General features: G+C 36.2%; 2 protein-coding genes across 6 annotated transcripts; both read right to left on the reverse strand.

Moving 5' to 3' along the window:
• Positions 1 to 7,121: 7,121 nt before the first annotated feature.
• Positions 7,122 to 9,720, reverse strand: LOC111375594 (LOB domain-containing protein 6-like). 3 transcript variants are annotated; one of them, XM_022998439.1, is made up of 4 exons: positions 9,518 to 9,720; positions 9,211 to 9,397; positions 8,018 to 8,303; positions 7,122 to 7,596 (listed from the first exon to the last, which is right to left on the reverse strand). In XM_022998439.1, exons 3-4 carry the CDS (start codon positions 8,255 to 8,257, stop codon positions 7,279 to 7,281), a joined length of 558 nt encoding a protein of 185 aa, XP_022854207.1. In that variant the 5' UTR covers positions 8,258 to 8,303; positions 9,211 to 9,397; positions 9,518 to 9,720; the 3' UTR covers positions 7,122 to 7,278. The 3 variants fall into 3 exon arrangements, with proteins under 3 accessions (XP_022854207.1, XP_022854206.1, XP_022854205.1); XM_022998438.1 differs by adding an exon at positions 8,863 to 8,923 and having other exon boundaries at positions 9,211 to 9,720; XM_022998437.1 differs by having other exon boundaries at positions 9,211 to 9,720.
• Positions 9,721 to 11,410: 1,690 nt separating this feature from the next.
• Positions 11,411 to 22,955, reverse strand: LOC111375596 (protein LUTEIN DEFICIENT 5, chloroplastic-like). Of its 3 annotated transcripts, XM_022998440.1 has the most exons (16): positions 22,717 to 22,955; positions 22,463 to 22,622; positions 21,414 to 21,630; positions 21,262 to 21,333; positions 21,036 to 21,146; positions 20,663 to 20,854; positions 20,368 to 20,529; positions 20,071 to 20,166; positions 19,891 to 19,992; positions 19,636 to 19,668; positions 19,455 to 19,535; positions 19,270 to 19,352; positions 18,747 to 18,878; positions 13,138 to 13,198; positions 12,461 to 12,526; positions 11,422 to 11,895 (listed from the first exon to the last, which is right to left on the reverse strand). In XM_022998440.1, exons 1-16 carry the CDS (start codon positions 22,934 to 22,936, stop codon positions 11,707 to 11,709), a joined length of 1,977 nt encoding a protein of 658 aa, XP_022854208.1. In that variant the 5' UTR covers positions 22,937 to 22,955; the 3' UTR covers positions 11,422 to 11,706. The 3 variants fall into 3 exon arrangements, 1 of the variants encoding a protein (XP_022854208.1); XR_002699339.1 differs by lacking the exon at positions 13,138 to 13,198 and having other exon boundaries at positions 11,411 to 11,895; XR_002699338.1 differs by lacking the exons at positions 11,422 to 11,895; positions 12,461 to 12,526 and adding an exon at positions 18,524 to 18,663.
• Between the last annotated feature and the right edge of the window lie 469 nt (positions 22,956 to 23,424).

Below are 23,424 nucleotides of genomic sequence, written 5' to 3' on the forward strand. Positions count from 1 at the left end.
ACAGAATTTGTGGGGGGAGGCTATCCTCTTGGCAAATCACATTCTTAACAAAATACCACACAAAGTAAAGGATGAAACACCTTACGAATTATGGAAATGTCATAAACTTTCATATAAATACTTGAAAGTGTGGGGGTATTTGGCAAAGGTAGAAGTGCCAAAACCTAAACAAATAAAAATAGGACAAAAAACTGTAGATTACATATTTATTGGATATGCTCATAACAGTAGTGCATATCACTTTCTTGTGCATAAATTCGAGATTACGGATATATATGAAGATACAATAATTGAATCAAGGAATGCAAGTTTCTTCGAAGATTTCTTTCCTCGTAAAGACAAAAGTGATGTAAGTTCAACAAAATGAACTTACGATACTGCAAATGATGATGAACATGAAGAAGAACTCAGACGCAGTAAAAGGGATAGAAAGTCTATGTCCTTCGATTCAGAATTTATAAAGTACATGATCGAAAATGAACCAAAGACATTTAGTGAAGCAATGTCAACACCAGAAGCTCCTTTTTGGAAAGAATCTATTAATAGTGAAATTGAATCGATAATGCAAAATCATACTTGGGAGTTGGTTGATCTCCCACCTGAAAATAAACATCTAGGTTGCAAGTGGATTTTCAAGAAAAAGTTAAAATCGGATGGATCTATTGATAAATAAAAGCTCGTTTGGTAACAAAAGGATATAGACAAAAGGAAGGTCTTGATTTCTTTGATACTTACTCACCAGTAACAAGGATTACTTCGATAAGAATCCTTATTGCAATTGCTGCAATACATAATCTCGAAATTCATCAAATGGATGTTAAAACAGCTTTTCTAAATGGTGAGTTGGAAGAAAAAATATACATGGAGCAACTTGAAGGATTTGTCGCTCATGAACAAGAGAAAAAGGTTTGCAGACTCTTTAAATCTTTATATGGACTAAAACAGGCACCAAAGCAGTGGCACCAAAAGTTTGACAAAACAATGCTGTCAAATGGTTTTAAAATTAACGAGTGTGATAAATGAGTGTATAATAAGAGTACACCGACAGCATATGTCTTAGTATGTTTATATGTGGATGATATGCTAATTCTGGGTAGCAATCATGATATCATTGTCTCCACTAAAAAAGTGCTAACAAAACATTTTGACATGAAGGACATGGGTGTAGCAGATGTAATTCTTGGAATTAAAATTTCTAGAACACCAGATGGCCTCGTTCTTTCACAATCTCATTATGTTGAGTTTGTGCTAAAGAGATTTAGAGTCTTTGATGAAAGCCCAGTCAAAACTCCGGTAGACACGAGTCTACACTTAGCAAAAAATAGAAGTGAACCTGTACATCAATTAAGATATTCTCAGGTTATTGGAAGTCTGATGTATTTAATGAACTGCACACGTCCTGACATTGCGTACGCAGTTAATAAATTGAGTAGGTTCACATGTAATCAAAGCAATGATCACTAGAAAGCATTGAATAGGGTACTTCGATACTTAAAACATACCTTAAAATTTGGATTACATTATATGAGATATCCAGCAGTATTAGAAGGATATTGTGATGCAAATTGGATATCTGATATGAAAGATTCTAAATCCAAAAGTGGTTATATATTTACACTTGGTGGTGCGGCAGCGTCTTGGAAATCCTCAAAGCAAACTTGCATAGCTCGATCAACAATGGAATCGGAGTTTATTGCATTAGATAAAGTTGGAGAAGAAGCAGAATGGCTTCATAACTTCTTAGAGTATATCCCGTGTTGGCCTAAGCCGGTGCCTGCAATTAGTATTCACTGTGACAATCAGTCTGCTATTGCAAGGGCACAAAATTGCATGTATAATGGTAAGTCTAAACATATACGCCATAGACACAATAACATAAAGCAGTTGATCTCAAATGGTATTATCTCCATTATGTGAAATCAAAGGAGAATCTCGCGGATCCGTTTACAAAAGGTCTACCAAGAGATCAAGTATATTATCTATCAAAGGGAATGGGATTAAAGCCGAACATGCATGAATCTTAATGATGGTAACCCAACCTTATTGACTGGAGATCCCAAGATCTTGGTTCAATGGGACAACTAAGTTGTTAAGACTCAGTTATGCACTTAACCATCCCTTTATAAAAAGTGTTGTCTGCAGAAAGTAAAAGGCTAAGTTGTAACTTTTAATGATTCCTATAGCTTGGATAAACCAAGTGGGGTATAGCAGAATACTCTTAATATGAGTTCGCCTATATAAGTGTGAAGTGGGGCCGCTCCTATGAGAATTTGGGGCTTAAAATTCTTTAAAGCACTTATGAATCCCAAGAATTGTTCAGGGTCAAAATGAACAAAACTATGAGAACCTAAGAATTGAATAGAAAGGTTATTGTGTGGATACTGCCCTCGTTTACACCAACGGCTGAACAGTTCAAGACATCAGCTCACTGATTAGCCAAGTAAACTCGATGGTATTCCACTAAGGCAGGTTCAAAGCCAAAAGTTACCTCTCCTGATGTAATAAGTCTTTTGCCCTGTACTCTCTGTTCGTGTCTGCATTGCATAGTCATGATAATTTTCCATTCATGTGGGGGATTGTTGGAAGTGGTGGGTCAATTGGGTCAAATTTTAACCACAATTTTAAGTGGGACCCGATGTTCGATGTATCGAAATTAATGTTCAATTAAATTCTACGTTCCGAGCAAATGAGTGTAGAATATTTAATTATGAAAAATCACTTCATTATGAATGAGAAATTATGGTTGAAAGTTGGACAATAAATAAGAGGAATAAATGGGAAAGAATTGAAAAAAATGTTCCAATCCCACATAGGTTGCAAACACAACCTTGAACCACTTAATAAACTTCAAGTTTAGATATGTGTTTGGGCCACAAGAGGTACCAATAGTCTTTGACAGGGGGGAGTCTTAGACAATGTCTAGACTAATCCAAAGGCCACAAGCGCGTGCCGCCGCTGCCGTCCGTCCGACCGACCGGGCGGGTCAGGTCGGGGCGTGGGTGTGGGTCTGTGTTAACATTAATTTAATTTTTTTTAAATTCAATTAATTCCCTCCATTTGATAGTTTATTAACCGACCCATCAGTTTGCTAAAACTGTGCGTTAAGTGGGCGTGAGTGGTGGATGAAAACTGCTCAACTGTCAACTCTCTCCTCCATTTGAATGGTTCTCAGGCTTTCAATTTTAATAACACACAGAAACATCACGAAATCATTTTGCATACATACTCTTCTTCTCTGCAATAGTCTACAGAGAGTACTTCCGTTCTGGTTCGTTGCCTTGCAGTCGAAGTGCTGCTTCTGCAAGTATCTGATCGTTGTATCTTGGGAGACGCTTTACCACATACCGTAAGCACCGTGTGATGGGGTAAAAACGTCTTAAGGACAGAGAGCCTAGTTCTCGCCTCGATCATCCTTATTCCGAATTCTAGACTACTTTATGCTTCTGTTTTTATTCTGTGCAATTCATTTTCTGGAAATGATATTATGTTTTTTTACTGTTTTGCAATTGTTCATCTGATTTAGCAAGTCATTTATGGAAAATTTGTTCTGTACAACAAAACGAAAACCAACATATAACCAAAAAAAAAAAAAAATGGTTTTGAAAGAATGGTTACAAAGGAGCTTACCGGCTAGAGTTTGAAAGAGAGGGGGACAAAAGGCATGTTGTAGTAATTAAGGAAGAAAGCAACAAAGGTAGTAACAGAGGTTCCGTCACTCCTAGAAGGAGGAGAGGATAAAAGGATCAGTCATTTCAGATGTCAGAAGGCGGGTGGCGCATTTGGGTACAGGGCAAATCGTTTATCTATCTTTATTTGCATGTATGTATATGTTCAGAGAGAGAGAGAGGACAGCCCGAGTCCAGCAGGATCGGGCAGAAGGGACAACCCGAAATAAATGCTACATTTTTTTGTTTTCGAAATGCGTGCTTCTTTGTCGGGATATCTTACTACTTTTAAAACACTCCCTTTCACTACACAAAAATTATCCCTTTAAACCCCTTCAATATTAATGTATATTATACCTATCCTTTCACATGATTTCTGACCTTTTCTTGGACGTTCTTCTTCCAACCCTACACACATAAATAGTAACATCAATGTGAACATGTAATGTGACTTTTGCTGTCCAAGGACACCCTAATAGTCAAAGCTTATATTTAAATTACTAAACTTGCCAACACGGACAGGGCTTCTGAAATCAAGAGCTGACACCTTAGCCCTTTTGAAATCTCGGATCTAACACCTCAGCCCCTGTCCAAGTAGTAAAACATTTAATTTACGCATAAGTTCAACATGGACTTGTTCGGTAGTGATTATGAAAATTGATTTTTTGATCGTTAGAGAGAAAAGTGGATCTCATCTATTAGTGAAGAAGTAAAAAATGACGATTGAAATAGTGAAATAATGGTAAAAAAAATCAATTATTTGGGATGAAAAATTGCTACCAAACGAGGACCAAACTCTATTATTATTATTCATAACTTTTACCTGTTTTTTAATAGTAGATCTACTAGTTATAAGGAATTATAAACTTTCACAAGCATGGACGGCCTCATAAATTTAAAATGACTCAGATTTTATTTTTATTCTGTAATTAATTATCCAAGATTGTCCAGCAAGTAAGTTAGTTCTCCACCTTTTAAATGAAAGTAAATAGATTCTCAACCTTTTAGCTATTATAGGATAAAGAGGTTTCAGTTCATGGTTCTTTTGAGCTGCATGCGAAAGTTGATTTCGTAGCATTATTGGGTCAATTGATCTTCGGCTTGGTCTTAGATTGATCGTGCACAAAACTCTATTTCACCAATTAACTGAAAATGATTTGAGAAATTTGGGATTAGATAATTCGAGCACTTTAGGGGATAAATTTGAATACGTTCATGGATACAAATTTCTCAAACATGGATTACAATAACAAATTTATATGATCTCCTTCAAGTAAGTAATGAGTCCAAAAATGACCATGAGTTGAATGCAAACGGTTACGCTTCTTATGAAGAGGCTCCAGATCGTCATCTACGTGGTTGTCAGCTAAGAAAATGAACAACTTAAACAGTTCACATCACTCCGAATCGAAAAGAGGTGGAACGGCACTGCTAGAATACTATCACGTCATCTCGTCCATATTAAATAAGGGATCTTTTGTATAAAGATCTGGCCAAAATAAGATCCACACTATTGATTGATGTGATGTCTGTGCAATATAGCCAAAAAATCAAGTTATAAATACACTCATTAGGGAGCATTAAATGCCCGCCAACCTATGGACTGATTGGTTGATACTTAAGAGAGGACGCCTCGGCCCGCAAATGAGGCTACATGTTCCTCCATCCAAAGGTCCAAATCCAACTCTTCCCCTATATATATCCACGCTTAGCACCATTTCAAGGGAAATGAAATCCTATACACTAAAACACACACTTTGCCTCATTATCTTGAATCAAGTGTGTCGTTTTCTTTCTTCTTCAACATTAACTAACTTGACCGTCAAAGTGCTCGCAGCAGCCTAGATCACCAATAGAAAAGGCCACAAGTATCTAAAAATTTGCTACGGTGTGCAAGAAGTTAACTATATGGAGCAGTTACTCGTTGACCACGTTACACTTTCGAAAATTGAGGTCAATACAAACTTCACTTAAAGTATCTCGATGAGAAGCATAAAACTAGCGCTAACAAAGTTTAATTTTTTAGCTTTTATTGTACTACCCCCGTCTGGAACAAGGCAAGTTGACTTCTTTAATGGGTTAAAAAGAAAATTAAACTTTTAGCTTTTATGATTAAAACTTGAGGTTTCATGTTAATCAACATTATAGGATTCATTCATCCCTAACATACCACAAAAGATGGCATGGCTCGTTTGAGGTAAGATTGACGTTCCATCTCAAATGGTCAATTTTATTAAAATGAGTAATACAAATCTTTATATATTGATTTGAAATTTATCCCTAACAAGAGTAGCTATATTAAAAGTTGAAGATACACTTTAAAAGATTATTCTTATTAAGGGTAGTAACCATATTTTTATAGATTAATTAGAGATTTTCAATACTGTTTTTGGATTTAGTGTCAATATTTATACATACACATACATACAAACAAACGCTTGCATGCATGCCAACTCTTGAAGGCGTCAGCAGCAGTATCTGACATTGAATTAAAGTAGAGGCAATCATGACACACATACGTCATTATTGCCAATTTAATCTTCAATAATTTTGACTAACTATTCCAGCAAATAAATACAAAAGATGAAGAAAATCATATTTAGGTTTTCATCTTGGGAAATTGTATACTCCACAAGACCATGCGTAATATCTGAGCTAGGTTACAAATTTAGTCATATGGATGTACAATAATTTGAATCCTTGATTGTAGCCGAATCTGCGTGGTGGACGAGTTAGATCTCAATGTCATAATTCAGTTGAAATTAAATATTAATTTTAACCACAAATTCATAATTATAATATACTATTATTTATCTTTATAAATCATTCGTAAATTCGAGAAACGAAACCTTAAACTTATATTTCAAACTGCACTGAAAAAGGACTTTAGTTTAATAAGATATAAGAGTTTTATTGATTTCATTCGAGATCATTATGCATTATATTTTCCTATTTTTCCGGCCACATTAGTAGGAAGGCCGTTTGTAGTTAAAATCTACGTATAAATGTCTGCGTGACACAACGAATTGATCCAAATTAAGGGAAAAAATTAAATTATGATGATGCAATTAACATAAGAATAATGCTATTTGCAGTCGCTCACTACAGCAGTCGTCCTACGTGACATACACATGGCAAATGGTTATTTGATGCATTAATAAATAAAAAAATACCACATTAATGTATCAAATAATTACCTGTCATGTGTATGTCACGTAGAACAACTGCCGCAGTGAGCGACTATAAATAGCATTACTCTTGACATAAATTGAAATATTGTACTTAAAACACGTTACATGATCCTCGTACTTCATAATTTTGAGCACCAATAATAAATTACACTTGTCGATTAATTTGAGATTTGAATGATTTCCATTATTGAAAAGTTATTGTGCTACTATAATAAAAAGTTACAAACAAATATGCTCATTATTAAAAATTAAGAAACAAATATAATAATTTGTTAATACTTTCACAATATTTGTAACAACGTTTGTAAACCTCATAAACAAGAATTACAAATAACAAACATATTGCAAGTCCCCCTTTTTTTGTGGTAGTTTTACTAATGTAGTTTGGTGAATAAACCCTAATTCGAGGGAACCACAAATTTTCACTTTCCATCACCTGTAGGAAACTGACTGAATAGAATGCTGCTTGCATCATAACTATTGTTCCCATCAAATGCCCTGATAATCTGCTGCGGATTGCCGGGGAAGAACCGGTGGTGGAAGTGGTGGTCCCGGGAGGAAGCGCCGCTGCCAATTAGATTTATCCCCGAGTGATGGTGCGTGGCAGCGGCTATGAGCCCGTGGCCGGTCATGCCCAGATTCTGATATTTGGAGAGCTCGGATTTGGCATATCTGAGGTCCGTCTGGAGCTGACGGAGCTGGTGTTGGAGGAGGGAAATGACTCCGACACAACCGTATACCTATTGAAGACGTAAATTAAATAAAGAAACTTGTACAATTTAAATTTTTAGATGAGAATGTAGTTAGGAGCGGAATCAGAGAAAGTCTCCCTTCAAGCCTCGTCGTGCCCCGAATTTGTCCCTTTTTTATTCAACTTTTAAATAAGTTGATTCATCGTGGTATTAGAATACATAAAAATTTTAAAATTCATTACTATATATTTAAATAAATAAGTTCGTTATGTGATTACTCACTAATACCTCAATTAAGCTTTTAGATATGATGGTTCTTCATAGATTTTCACTTCAAGCTTTCCCTTTATTTATGAAAATTTCAAACTCGATAAAAATAAATCGAGCCTGTGCTTACAGAATTTGTTGAAAATATAATAAATTCCTCTTTTGACAGTTTAAACTTTTAAATGAAGGGATTCGACCATACCGGATCCCTGAGGCGCATTTCGGCCTCATAAGCAAGGGAATTGACAGCATCCTCGCGCTGTTGAGGCTGCAATTCATTGAGAAGTTTTGCGACATTGCTTGCACCAAATACTTTATGCACATTTGCAAACTTCTGCGGCTGGTCCGGTGGAAAGTATGGCGCAAATACGCACTCCGGCTGGCACTTTCTACGCAAGAATTTGCATGCTGCACATGGAGAGTTGGATGAAGAGGACGCCATTAATGCTGCTAAAGCCTTCTTCCCTTTACTGATTTCTTTCTATGGCCTTGAAATGTCAAAGAAAGATGAAGAAAATTAGCCATATATATAACTGTACTGATAAATAAAGAAATGAACAATATTCAAGAAATTGTGGGCTTCAAGAAATCGGGATCTGCACATTTGAATGTGTATATTATCTTGAAATTATAATAAAAAGAACCTACGAGGAAAAGGGTGTAAAAAAAAAAAAAAAGAAGAAGAAGAAGATCTATTACCAGAAGAATGGAGGAAATAGAAAAAAAAATTTGAAAATTAAGCCTTTTGTTATTTTCTATTCTTGCACATTTTTCTCAAGTGTGTGTATATATCTACAAGTTAATTGAAACTGAGTCGAAAATTGCCAAAAGAATCTGAAAAATGATTTTTTGAAGTGCCTCCCTTTTGAAAATACTTTTGAAAAAAGAATTATTTTTTTCCCCTTCTTGAAGGCTAATCTAGATGTTTACTAAAAAAGATGGGGTTTTAATTTCTTTATAATACTGTTGAATACAACCACTTACCAAACATGCTAGAAAGGCATATAACAAATTTGATTTTCATATTTTCAAAATCAGAGCACTCACTGCTCAAATTAATATAGCAAGAAATCAATGTTCTTCTTCACTGACTAGCTCCAACCCTAAACTGTCATACAGAGAAATGGTATCATATGTGTGTACATAATAATATGCTAAAAGAGGTGACGAGCTAGTTGAAACTTCCACATACTAATTTGTATTTTCAACAACCTTACATATAAATATATATATATAGCCATTTTTTCCCAAAAAATGAAGAGAAGATTTCGAGGTTCGGAATTGGATCTCGTAAAAGTGAGACTTCTTTTTCTTTCTTATTATATTTGCCACTTCCATCAATATTGATGTGTGTGGGTGTGTGTATAGAGAGGGGGGAGGGGTTAATTCATTTACCTGTAAAAATGTCTAGGCTTTAGAGAGCTGAAATTTCTTCTTATGGAGAGTGCGCGCACATACAGATGTGTGTGATTGTGTGAAAAATACTATAGAATCTGAAATATATATGAAGAGGGACAGAATAAATGTTGGTAAAAAAACCCTGAAATTCTCTTTTCTTGTATGACTCTGCGTGCCTCGTTTTCTGCAGTCAAATATATTTTTGCTGAGTTTGGATCTTGTAAAAGCAAAGACTTTTCCTCTGTGTTGAGACAGAAAGAATTTTTGATTATTACGTATAATATATCATTATATTGTAAAATACCTCCGTTTTGTCTTTCTGATGAATTAAATGACACTCCTAATTTAGTATATTGTTAGAAGAGTATAAGAACATATATTAAACACGTAAAGATGGTGAAATGAAGGCTTTCTCAGGAAGATGATCTAGAGAGAGAGAGAGAGAGAGAGATAGAGGCTGTGATGGAAAAAGCCCCCGACCCTAGTGCAGAGGCTATGGAGACTCTGAGAAAGAACATATACAGACACTCTGTGTGTATCTATGTATCTGAATGAACAATAATGAAGTTGTGGGGTGGGATGGGGTGGGGTGGGGTACGGGGTATAATCACTATTGGTATCTTACCTATGCAGAATGCAGAGATTTGAAAGCGAGCTGTGTAGTGTCGTGACTAGACTCTTCTCTCATCATCTAATGTAGTAATTAGTGGTGCAATGTGCAGGAACGAGGTAGTCTCAGTTTTGTTAGCAGTTGTAGTTTGAGAATTCGATTCTTGAGATAAGGAATTGGACTCTTTGTGAGCATCATTGTACGGGCAAATTCTTGTTCCCTGACCTATTGGAGCATATCCCGCGATTTACTTCTCTCACGACGCTCCAGGGTTAGGGTGGAGGGCCCTCAAGGTTGAAGTGCAACCCTTTTTTCTTTTTTTCTTTTTTTTTTATTTAAATGCAGAGGATGTTCCCATTTTAATTTTATGATTATTGTTTTAGTTTTTAGACAGTTGCTTAATCCCAAATTGGGCTAGTAACTCCATCTTTTGCTAAATACTAATGCCATATAGAGTTATGTGTGGAAACATCAGAAAATGAAAATTACAAATAATTTTTTCGTCTTTATTGATTCGCTAATGAAAAGCCAAAAATTTAGGAATAAAGCTATTTATACATTAATTGTTGATAATTTTTGTTGACAATTTATGTATTGTCAAGATCTGTTTGATTGATTTAAAAAAAAAGGTTTTTGAAATGAATGGCTTAGATTTCGTTAACTCATGATTGTCAAAAAAAATTGTCAATTCTAATTGTACTTGTATCATTGTTCAAAATTTATGTATCAAAAACTCGTTGATTCTACTAAATATCAAGAATTTAGATATGTATACTCAATTTTTTATTTCATTAAATTCAACTTTTGAGAAGATCTAGTGGTCATATTTGTAGAATGAAATAGAACCCTCATGCTCTAAGGAACTCTTAAACTACCATAGGAATAAGGTAGGCGCAAATGGTCCCTAAAGTATGGCCTTTGTGCGCAAATGCTCCCTAACGTATGATTTTTGGTGCTGATCCCCTCAACCTATTGGTTATATGTGCAAATAGTCCTTTTGGATGGTTTCCATTAGTTCCTGCAGTGAAAGGTTTGTTCAGTTTCTAAACGTAAAGTTAATTTGTGCAAAATTTCCTAATCTTCATATTTCCTTAAATAGAATAGCAGTCACAATCAAACCTTCCTATTCCCAAAAAATGAGTATATATTTAGGGAATCGTTCAAACTAACAAGTCTTCTTCCTAAAAAGCTCCTATAACAATCACATGTTACAAATCATTTCCAGCCCTATTGAAATTACTCTATAGCGTTATCGTTTGCGATGTCATAAAACTAAGTTAGCATAAACTTTCAGGTGATTTCACTGTGCAACTAACCATTATATAGCTAATTATATTTTCATGTCTCTTCTTGTATATGATGAAGATATTTTGCAAAATAAGCAACAAAACTAGAGGAAGATAAATTATCAAGTGCCAGAGGAGAGGCATCATCGTATGATACATAGAGTATTGCTATCATTCCTTATGCTTATTTTTTTACTCACAAACCTCTTGACTCGCACGTAGAATTCCCAAGAATGCAAAAAGATTCATTAGAAGTCGCGAGAATAAATTTGTTAATACAACTAGAAAAATTTACAGGAAATGGAATCAAGATAAGAAGAATATAAAATGTTTAAATGGCCTGTAAGTGTTGCCTTCCACTACAGACTACAATCAAGATGATGATGATCGAAATGCACGCTTAAATGGATCAGAAGAAAAGATTAAAACATTTTATATGTGAAATTCAACTAATTTTACTCTTCTATTACGAAGATCTCTATCGTTATAATACAAGTGTATACTGTATACATATGTTGAGTAGAAGGATACAACTAGTGTTTCTTTCAGCTACAGCTTTCTTGGTTGCTGAGAATCGGACAACACCATATTGATCGACTAGGAACGAGCTGACGGGACTTCATCTTTCTGACTAGAAACTGTATTCGTCGTTGGAATGATTATTGATGAATCTTCTTCCACAGTTGTCGTCTGTAATGTTGTGATGATTGAAGGTCGTCTCCTTCGCGCAACTGTCATCTTCAAACCTTCTGTTGTATGAATTGTTGCTCCTGTTGTCATTTCTACCTGTAGAGTTGTTGAGGTATATATATTAGAGAGTAATTACTTCCGATCTTTAGGTTGCACGATAACAAAATGGGAAAACACGACGCAACATGACATATGGAAACACAATTTCTGAAAAAAGCAGGACGTGGAACAATTTTATAGAACAGCATAATTTAATGATCATAACAATATAATATAATTCAAATTTAAATTCAAAACTGATATTACCATTGATTAATATAAACATAACACACTTGGTCAATCTAAATTTTTAACTGGATGCATTATGCCATCCAAACTAAATTACTCACAATATCATTGACAACATAATCCTAATTTCTTGTTTATGTTTTCATGAAAAAGTTGAAGCTCACAACTTTAATTTATTTTGCTTTATTCATTAAAATTTCCAAGTTTTATTTTTCAAGTTTCTAAAATGTTTCCTAAATGCTAGTATTTTTGAAATTTCCGTGCATCGTTGGAATTTATAGAGTAATTGATACTGAAGTTGCAGCCCCTTGCAAATGCAGACATGTTTCTCAAGCTACCCTAGTAGTGAAAACAACTGATACAAATCACTCACAGGAGGTGCTCCGAGGGCCATTTGAAAATCAAATCTTCGAACAAGCATTGCCACTGCTACCACAGTCTGCAGATCAGTAAAGAGCGGATTGACATTTTTATATGAAATATTCATGAATAATTCACAAGAACCAAACACATTATCATCCATTAAAGATCATCATAAAATTTCTATCAGTATTCTGCAAATCAGAAGAGTGAAACAATGCATGCCAGGAGTTACAATCATCCACAAGAATCACATTACTTCATATTTATAGTTACTAACCAAATCTTACAAAAAAGAGGTTAAAAATTGAAGAAAACATGAACAGGTGCACAAGCAACTGTTCTGGTGCGTGTCAGGGACGGAAGTCCCCAAGCACGCAAGAAACCCTGCATGTGGCCTGGCCACCCAGATCCAAGGCTAGGGCGGCCCCGACTCGTCTTCCATCATACCAAACCTCCTCCGAATGATACTCGTACAAACTCTCTTACACATCCAATAATGTCAAAAACTGGCATTATTTTGAAAGTTCTAAAAAAGGGTAGATTGGCATATTTATATATATGCTCAACAAAAGAACGAAAGAACATGAAATTTCCATACAGAATATCCCCTCCCCCCCCCCCCCCCCCCCCCCCCCCCCCCCCCCCCCCCCCGGGGGGAACCGACTGGTGTCAATTTTAATAATTTACCTCAAATGTCGCAAACATGTCTCCAATACATTTTCTTGGTCCTCCACCAAAAGGCAAGTAACTGTAACAGAAAAGTTTACATAATGTATAATATTAACATTTCTAAATTGGAAAGGATAAAATAAAATCCGCTACAGGAAGGAAAATAATATCTTAATATGAAAGGAACTTGATTCCTGTAATTTCTTAACAGACTGCTGGCTTGAATGTTTTATTGAAGATATAATTGTTTTTCATTTTATTTTATTTTATTTTATTTTTTTGATAAGTAATCAAGTAATTTTATTAATCATGAATAATACATTGGAGGTGTATTATCAATTTAAACAAAAAAGAAACGACATAAAGTTTGACAGCCCTTCTACATGATCAGTGGTTGTAGCCTTAAACCAAGTATACAAAATTATATAAAATCATTTTCTAATTTGCTCTATTGTTCTTGCTTGGTCTTCGAAATAACGGCTGTTCCTTTCTCTCCATACACACCATACAATGAATCCCGGAATAATGTTCCACGCAAATCTACTATCTATATTTCGGAATTTTCTCCTCCATACCCGCAACACATCCTTCATACGCCTAGACATCACCCAATCCATATATTGGGAAGCTAAAATAGTGTTCCACAACCACCGAACACCTTCACAATGGAGGAACAAATGGTCATTTGTTTTTCCGTCTCTCTTGCACATATAACACCATTTAGTAATATAAAAACCTTTTCTACGAAGATTATCCACTGTTAATGCCTGCCCTCTCACAACCGTCCATAATAAAAAAGCCACCCATGGGGACAGATTACATTGCTACACCATCTTCCAAGGAAATGAACTCTCCGTCGATCCCAATATGGATCTAAAATAAGTGCGAACTGAGAAAATATCATCCTGTGTCAGCTTCCATCAGCTCCTATCACCCTCTCCCACCTGAATATGCACCTCGTGCAAGGAGGTCAAAAACAGTGCATAATCATCCAGTTCCCAATCCTGAAAACCTCTCTCAAAGGCAATATTCCAGCTATAATTTCCATTATGTATGGCTAGGACATCATTCATCATAGCGGAAGGCTCCAAAGCAATGCGATGCAATGAAGGAAACCATGCCTTTAGCGGATGATCTCCACACCAACAATCATCCAAAAATCTGATATTATTATCATTCCCCATCACATAAGTCAATTTCACTCGAAGGTCATTCCATCCTCGTCGGATATACTTCAACAAACTCACACCATAAGATTCACAACCCTCGATCGAGCACCAACCCCCCTCCATCACATCATACTTCGCTCCTATGATTTGTCTCCAAAGACTCTCCCTCTCCACTCCAAATCACCACCACCACTTGCCAAATAAAATCTTATTAAATAAAATGAGGCTCCTCACTCCAAGGCGCCCCATCCTAATAGGAGAACAAACCACACCCCAATTAACCAAATGAAATTTCCTCTCTTCCCCGAGCTCCGCCCCAAGAAACTCCCTTTGAATCATCTCTAGTATATTTGCCACTATACTAGGGATAGGAAACAGTGACAAGAAATAAGTTGGGAAATTAGACAGACTAGATTTAATGAGAGTAGGGCGACCTTCCTTCGAAAGGTACATAAGCTTCCACTCCGCTAACTTCTTCTCCACCCTTTCGACAATTTCATTCCAGATATGTTTGCTTTTAAACTTTGCCCCTAAAGGAAGCCCAATGTATAACATGGGCAACTACGCAACCCTACAACCCAATATATTGGCCAACTCATCCACGTTAGTAACCTCTTTCACTGGAATGGCCTCGGATTCCTTATATTAATCTTCAATCCCGACACCGCTTCAAAACATAGAAGTAGCCGACGCAAGTTCTTGAATTACTCATTATCTGCATCGCAAAGGATCATTGTATCATCTGCAAATAGCAAATGGAAAACCTGTAAGTGTCCAACCGTAAAGCCCCTTAACAATCCTTCTTCCACATCTCTCTCAAGCATCTTACTAATTGTCTCCATAACAATTACAAACAGCAACGGAGACAAGGGATCCCCTTGCCTCAAACCTCTACTACTTGGAAAATGACCCTCTGGGTTGCCGTTGACCAAAACGGAGAATGAAAGGGTGCAAATACAAAATTGAATCCACTTGCACCACTTTCCCCCAAAGCCACATCGCCCGAGCATGTACAAAAGGAACCTCCAGTTCACATGATCATAAGCCTTCTGAATATCGAGTTTACACAACATTCCTAGCAACCCTAGATGCAATCTAGAGTCAACGCATTCATTCGCTATAAGCACAGAATCCAAAATATGTCTTCCTTTCACAAAAGCATTCTAACTCTTAGCCACCACAATCTATTCGCCAAAATCTTCGCAATAATCTTTTACATCCCACTAACTAAGCTAATAGGGCAAAAATCCTTAATGTCAACTGCTCCTGATTTCTTTGTAATCAGCACAATAAATGTGACATTAGAACTTCTCAGGAACCTGCCGTACTCAAAAAAATAAGTAAGAACATCTATAATGTCCGGTCCCACCACCTCCCAACAAGCCTTATAAAATGTGAACGAGAAGCCATCTGGTCCTGGTGCTTTATCTTCATTCATACTGAAAACCACATCCTTGATTTCATCTTCTGCAAATGGTCTCTCTAACCAACTAGCATCCTCCTCCGTGAAGTAGAAAAGTACAGTCCATCCACCTTTGGTCTCCAGTCAAACTCTTCCCGATAGAGATTTTGATAGAACCTCACCATCTGGAGACCATTTGAGCTCCATTTTTGGCCATTCTCATTCATTGCATCAGTGGGGACCATCAGGATAGAGTTGTTGGAAATTATGAGTTCAACAAATCCATGTTTGACTTTTGGGGAAATTTGCAGGAGCAAGAATATACATTCCCAGTTTACCCTTCAAATAAAATAGTGGAAAATTTATTAAAAGTGAAGGAATAGGAAGGTTAATTTTGGAAATTGGTTTTAAAGAATGAGGATATTTTTGACATTTTGAATTTTTACGCTTTCTATAAGAATTTACGACTTGACAACACATTGTGTACTTTGTAATTTTTTAACAATTAATGTACGGTTGAGAACTCATTTTAATGAGCTAGAATGGAGCTCAAACGGCCGCCTGATTTCCAATATCATGTGCATCCTCATAAGTAATCCCACCAACCTCCAACAGGGTGATAGAGTTGTTTCGCCTGTTAGAATTAGCGACTCTATGAAAGAATTTGGTGCATTTGTCCCCTTCTTTCAACCATGTAACCCTAGATTTCTAGTGTCAGGCAATCTTCTCCATCTCCACCAGTCTCTCCAACTCTCTCCTTAGTACTTCACGTCTCCCCCTCTCCTCCCTAATCCAATCCTCGACTCTCCTCGCGCTTATCCAGTTCTTCAATTTCTAGGATACATTGATTTTTACGCCAATTAACATCACCTACCACCTCCTCATTCCACCTCTTTAGATCCCTCTTCAGTGCTTTTAATTTTTTATACAACACATAACTAGGAGACCCCCCCCCCCGAATTCATAAGATGCCCAACAATCCCGCACTCGTTCCCTAAAGCCATCTACTTTAAGCCACATCTTCTCAAATCTAAAACGTCTTCTTCCACTACACCTCACATCTCCCGATAACAAAATAGGGAAATGATCAGAATACATCCTCCCCAATCTCCAATCTCCTCTGAGTGACCTCTGGATATTTGACCTCCCACTCCCCACTAATCAAGAAGCGATCTATTCGAGATAACACAGATTTATCCCGATTAGATGACCATGTAAAGTCTCCTCCAATCAAAGGCATGTCAATCAACATATTTTCCCTAATAAAATCTAAAAAATCCTCCATTGCCCCTGTTAATCTCCCGCCGCTAGACCTCTCTGTAGGAAATCGAACCACATTAAAATCACCCCCAATGCACGTTAGAATGTTCCACCAAGCCATCATCCCGGCCAACTCATCCCACAATCCACTTCTACTCTCATCAACATTAGGACCGTAAACTCCTGTAAACATCCAACGGAATCCATCCCATGTAATTCTGAACAAAAGCGATAAAGAGAATAGTCCTTCACTGACCTCCTCCATTTCAAGAACTCTAGTGTCCCACATGACTAACACACCTCCAGAAGCCCCTGATGACCCCATATATTGATACCCGATATGTTGTCCCCCCCATAAACTCCTAACAATCGCCCTCGAGATGAACTCCAACTTCGTTTCTTGTAAGCAAACAAGGTCTGCCCTCCATCCCCTCAACAAATTTCGGATACCTAATCTTTTTCCCGCTTCATTAAGCCCCTTCACGTTCTAACTGATTATTTTTGGGATCATCTAGACGCTCTGTCATCCCTCCCAAGCAATCATTTCTTTGACTCAACACCCTTGACATCGTAATTTACTGACCATTCGAGCTGCTTAAATTTGCGATCTCCCCTTCTTAATTTAGCCCCTTGTACATTCATCCCCTGTCCCCTACTGCCTTCCAATTCCTCAAATAATTGCAGAAGTCTGCTTTCACATCCATCGCATGACACATCAACCATCTTACTGAAATCCTGAATTTTTTGAAGGACCAAATTTGAAGGTATAAGTCCAACTTCAATCGCATTCACTTTCGTTGTAGCAAGTATCAACCCCACAGTATTCTTCATCCTTTCTTTTTTGTCTTCCATCCTCCTTGAACCACTAAAGATTCCATATTCTCAATATAATATCGGCAAAAGGAAAATTGTTCATCTCTGTATATGCCAAGACTATGAGCATAATATAACAGTGACAACATTTTTAGATACTTATTCTGTCATGATTAACCCCAAAATTACTCAGTTCAAGAAAAGGTTTATTTACACTATACTAAACCCCATGATCCGAAGAAGCATAGGATCGAAGATACTAGATACTTCAATTATAGTAATTAGTACCATGCCATAATTAAACTGGTAAAAAATGGGATAATAAAAGTTGATTGCAAGAAATATTATTAAATTTTCTCTTTCTTTGGGCCAGCTACACAAGTTGTAAGCCAAGTACTTCATGGTTTCCAGGATCTTGTATGCTTGGCTTTTCCAAATTTCTTGCCTACAAGTGGATTTTATTTTATGCAATTTTTATCTGGATTTAAGAAGAAAATGAAAATTTCAAAGGATCAAGTGAATTATGCCTCTATATTGTTCCTGATACTTAATTCAGATCATCAGATGGCTGCTCAAAAAGCAATCCAGCAGGTGCTTGTGGAGGTGGAAAAGTGGTTCCTGATAAAAAAAAGTTACCATTCTATTTGCTTACTCCTCCTTCATAATAAATTTGCTGAAACAAGTGCATTCTTATTTGCATCGTCTGCTAAAATTGACATTTATATCTTGGTAGAAGTAAATTCAAGATAGAATTCATAACTTGAATGGTGAATATTGTGTGTCGTGTAACATTTGTTATCTATTCATTCAACTTTCGAGGGTCCGGCATGCTGTCGATATTCTTGGTCTTGTCAGTAATATCTCAACTCCAAAGTTGAGAAACAAAGTTTTTCAATTCTTCTACAGCGAGAAGGGCAAAAAAAGTATTAATACGAAATCAAAACTGGTTTCAAAATAATATGAGGTAGTCAAGAAAATCAGACCTGAAATTTTGGTTCGACTCATTTGGATTTGGTCCATCTAAAGCCCATCTTTCAGGATTGAATTTGTCAGCATCTTCCCAATGGCTGGGGCAGCGATGCAGATTCCAGACAGAGATGAAAATATCTTCACCCCTGCCAAAACAAAATTTTCAAGCATGAGAAGATTTATCTTACTAAATTTGAAGGTTTATAAAAAAGTGAAAAGGAAATAGATTATTATTCCACAGTACAGAGCAGTCATGATAATTTTATTAATCGCTCATTTTATCACTTGCCACCACGAGCATATGGCTCATTCTCCTTAGTGGAATCAGATGTTTCCATACTTTAGACTGGTTTAATATCATCGAACTTCTCGCCAGTATCATTCTCCGACTGAATATAAGCATTACTTAATTGGCATTTTTGTATGTATGTATGTATGTGCAGAGGCACAATTTTGTAATACTTATAGACGAACACAACGCGCATGTAAATGCACAAGATAGAAAGCATCTGTTTCCAATACTAGTTTTGGGTTAACCTTTTAATTCGGTACTTCCCAAGAGTGTCTTCCTCAAGAGAACGTCGTATAAGAATCGGTGGCTGTGGATAGAGTCTCAAGGACTGTAAAGTGGTAGGGAAAAGTCAAGAAAAAGTTAAAACACAAAGATATTAGAACTGCAGCGATAATAGTAAATTGTATTTAGAGGTTAAGGAAATTCTCACTTCATTAATTACACGAGTTGTATATTTGAGCTTCTTCATGTCATCAATGGTCGGAAATCGATCACCAAGAACTGAATCAACCTAATGCAGAAGTTCTAAGAAATAAGGTAACAACTTAATTTACAGATCACAATAAGAGCTAATTTATCAATAAGATCCCGCTGACAAATAAGAAAATTACCTCATTTTGAAGCTTGGCCATGACACTAGGTTCCTGAAATTCAAGATCAAAGAGAGAAATAAACTTAATTCAATTTTGAAACAAGGTATACTTAATATTCTGTGGGCGGATGGATGGATAGATGAACAAAGCTATGAACATGAATTCTAGTTTTAGTTGAATATTTTCTTATTCTTCAACAATTGTAATCACTGAATCAACACATATACATACATTTAAATTATCTTAATGTAACTTCAATGAGCAGTTCAATACCTTGGAAAGAAGATAAAATGTCCATGTCAGCACTGCAGCAGAGGTTTCATGCCCAGCTATAAGCATTGTCATAAGATCATCACGGAGTTGTTTGCTCGAGACCTAAAAATTAGAGCATAAGGACCTTTCCAGTAAATTTATTTGGCAACAGATACATCACAAGACGTGACCAATCCATACATCGTCCCCGGATGCTAACAGGAAATGAAGAATACTAGGATCTTGTTCATTCATGTATTCCTCATGAAACTGCAACTCTTCTTCATCTACCATCCTCTGCAGGTGAATAAGAATGCAGTTTAGGTGAATAGAAGTTGAACAATTGTATAAAGAAAGGAGCCCATCATATAAAAAATTACAAGAATTGGGAAAAAAAAAGGATGATTATACCCAATGGGGTCGATGCTTCCGTAAAAGTTACTTATCAGGAGGGAAACACGCTTATTCAGTTACACAGTCATATATAACAAACTTTACCTTGCATATTGCAATCAGATTATTGAGTGTCTCATTGATCAGTTTCAGAGCTGCATTAACCTTTTTTAGCTTTGGTGAAATATCTTTCCATATAGGAATTTCCCAAAATGGAATTGGCGCAACACTCCGGTCTTCTGCTTCTCGTAAGACAGTGTATACAGCCTGCTCTTGTCAAAATATAATAAGACATATAAAACAGCATGAATTAGAGCTTGTTTAAAATTCACGGGAATGATGGATGAAGAGAGGCAATTCGTTTTAATAACTCAAAGAAACATAAAGAAAAAGCTAGTACCTCGACTATTCCAGTATCAACTTTTAAAGAATCAAAATCATAATTGAATACAGCTTTTCCAATGATATCCAATGTCAAACGGGAGAAAAGGGACTCCATCTCCACATCCTCACCGTCCGATGCAGCAACGTCAAGCTTTTTGCACAGCCTATCTGTTGCTTCTCCAAACAGGCTAATCATTTTACCAACAAACTACAATGGCCAATTTTGGAATGATATCAATGGCAGAATAAGAAGGATGCCAAACATGAAAAACAATGAAAAACTTTAACTTCGGCTTTCCCTCTACTGATAGATTTATTGTTCGATTTCAAAAAGAAGTAACGAATAAGTGGGTAACATCCAAAAAGAATTGCAGCCATCTTGATAATACCTTCTGATGCAATGCCGGGACAATAGCCCGTCGCCTAACACGCCATATTTCCCCATCGGCAGGTATAAGTCCCTTCCCCATTACAAAATCCAAAATCTCAGCTAAAATACCCTGGTGCACAGTTTGAATAAGTTAACTATAATACCATGAGTGAACATACAAAATCAACAAGCAATACTACTGAATAATAAGAAAAAAGACGAGAGAGCTAGTCCAGTAGCTTTACCTTCGAATAGGCTTTTGAATTGTCTTTTAATATATGTTTGGCAATTAAAGGATCTGAAACTATCAACAAGGACTGCAGCACAACTCAAACCTGATTACTGAAACAAGTTTGCCAGAAAGAGTGAAAAGGCAAAATAGAAGAAGAAAACAAACCTTGGGACCAAATATTAGTCTAAAGATTCCACCATAAGTCAGGTAAAGCCTGTACAGGGGAATAAAGAAGGCTTCACTTCTAATTGCACCAATTGAACCTTTTGCCTCTGGAATCCTTGGATAATCCTCAGGGCCAACCATCCATTTGAACAAGAATCCAAGAACCTCGTCAGGCACGCCCAATTTTGACAAACCATTTCTGAATTGTCCGGGAAAGCTATTCCACAAAACACACATGCAAATAACCACACACACAAAATTATTAATAATAATAATAAATAAATAAAATTAAATTCATTATATTGTTTACAGTCAATTTAAAAAGAACTTCAGATCATATTGCATTAGTGATTACAGAAAGGACGGTGTAAGGATACTATCTAATTTTAAAGATCGAAACATACCTATTCACCAATCTGATTAATGTTAACTATTATCTTGATTATATTTAAGACAGGATTTGCAACCCCGAAATACGAAAATGTCACGCTTGAATAATTTCCAAAGTTAAATGTCAAAGAAATATCTCACATTCAATGACATAAAATATTTGAAAATAATATTGCAAAAATATAAACTACACTCTGGAATACTGATAATTCTTTGATATTCTTCATCACATTCCAAGTTATATTCATTTATATCTACCAATAGTTAAAACAAAGGATAAACCTATTTGTACCAAATAGTTTACCTAATGGTTTGCGGAATTGACAAATGGCGGCCCCCCGCCCCTCCAATAGGGAGCCGCCACTTGTCAATTCGGTAAACCATTCGGTAATCCCTTGTGTTTTTGTAGCATAACCCACAGACAAATAATACAATGAGTATTCAATAACAAGGAGTCATAAACAAAGAACAAATTATCTCCTAGGCACAAACTCGTCCCAGAATAAAATGGAGTTTTAATTAAATTTATAGGCTGCAACTTGTGAACATAATTGTAACACCCTGATCATTACTAGCCTTCGAAGATTTCTAAAGCGTGAAAATTTCAATTATTTTCCTCTGTTCTTGCTCAATTTTCCAATGATAAAGGACCGGGGTACCTGGATTTTTCGACGGTGAATTCACCGGAGGCAATACGATCCGACAATTCAGCTCGGCGCTTCTCTTCCAGAAGCCTCTCAACGCTTTTTACGCCGTCCTTCTCACCACTGTCAGGCTCTCTCCCATTGCTTGAATACGAGCAGCTTATCGCACAACTCCCTGGACAAATAATCCCAACAAAAAAGAACAATTAAAACAAAATCAATAAACAAACTGATATAAATTGTTGTACGTATTGCTATATGAATTGTACCATTTAATTTCGGATTAAATGTGGGTTTGAATCTTTTTCTATGCACTTTGGTTTGGAGAACTGGGGCTGAAAAATGAAGGAATGGAAGGCTGGCAGCCATTGTTACAGTGAGAGAGGTGATAAGATTTGTAGTGCCAGAGCAGAGTACCACCCCAGAAGCAAACTCTGTACTGAAAAAGGTAATACTGTAAGCATTAAGTTTAGTACTTTTTATTAGCATGAACCTAAACGTTTTCACGAATTCGTGGCACTTTACCGTTTTCACATACTGAATTTTTTATTTACAACAATCATTATTTTCAAACTTTTTTTTATTAATTCATTTTCAACCATATTCAAACAATAAAATATTATGTACTTAAATTCAAAATTTTTCCATACTTTTCAACCATATATTCTCATAATAATTACTATTTAAAACATTGTTTTTCCCAAATATTATGATTGTCAAATAGGGTTTAAGAACGTGAATTTTTTAAATGGATAAAACAATTTTATCTACTTATTTTTTTGATCACATGGTCCCCTTTATCAGGTAAAAGCGAACACAGAACGATAAGAGTATTATCATCATGTCAATTCAAAAAAAAAAAAAAAAATGACGACTTAGCTTTCCTTTTCGTTTTCTTAATATTGTGAATTTGTCTTACCAAACAGGCCACACAAGTTGACAATCTTGTTTCTTCTCGATCAAAACCCGAAGGAGAT

The sequence above is a fragment of the Olea europaea genome, unplaced genomic scaffold (genome assembly GCF_002742605.1).
Source record: "Olea europaea var. sylvestris unplaced genomic scaffold, O_europaea_v1 scaffold139, whole genome shotgun sequence".
Classification (NCBI taxonomy): Eukaryota; Viridiplantae; Streptophyta; class Magnoliopsida; order Lamiales; family Oleaceae; genus Olea; species Olea europaea.

Bases quoted from the DNA above. Each gene is read 5' to 3' on its own strand.
- LOC111375594 (XM_022998439.1), bottom strand. From the start codon at position 8,257: ATGGCGTCCTCTTCATCCAACTCTCCATGTGCAGCATGCAAATTCTTG. The intron at 7,597-8,017 runs GTATGGTCGAAT...CGTCTTCAATAG, and splicing joins AAATGCGCCTCAGGGATCCG to GTATACGGTTGTGTCGGAGT.
- LOC111375596 (XM_022998440.1), bottom strand. From the start codon at position 22,936: ATGCTAATAAAAAGTACTAAACTTAATGCTTACAGTATTACCTTTTTC. The intron at 19,669-19,890 runs GTATTGAACTGC...CTTGAATTTCAG, and splicing joins CATTTTATCTTCTTTCCAAG to GAACCTAGTGTCATGGCCAA. The intron at 13,199-18,746 runs GTCTGATTTTCT...TTTCTGTTACAG, and splicing joins GAGTCGAACCAAAATTTCAG to TTACTTGCCTTTTGGTGGAG.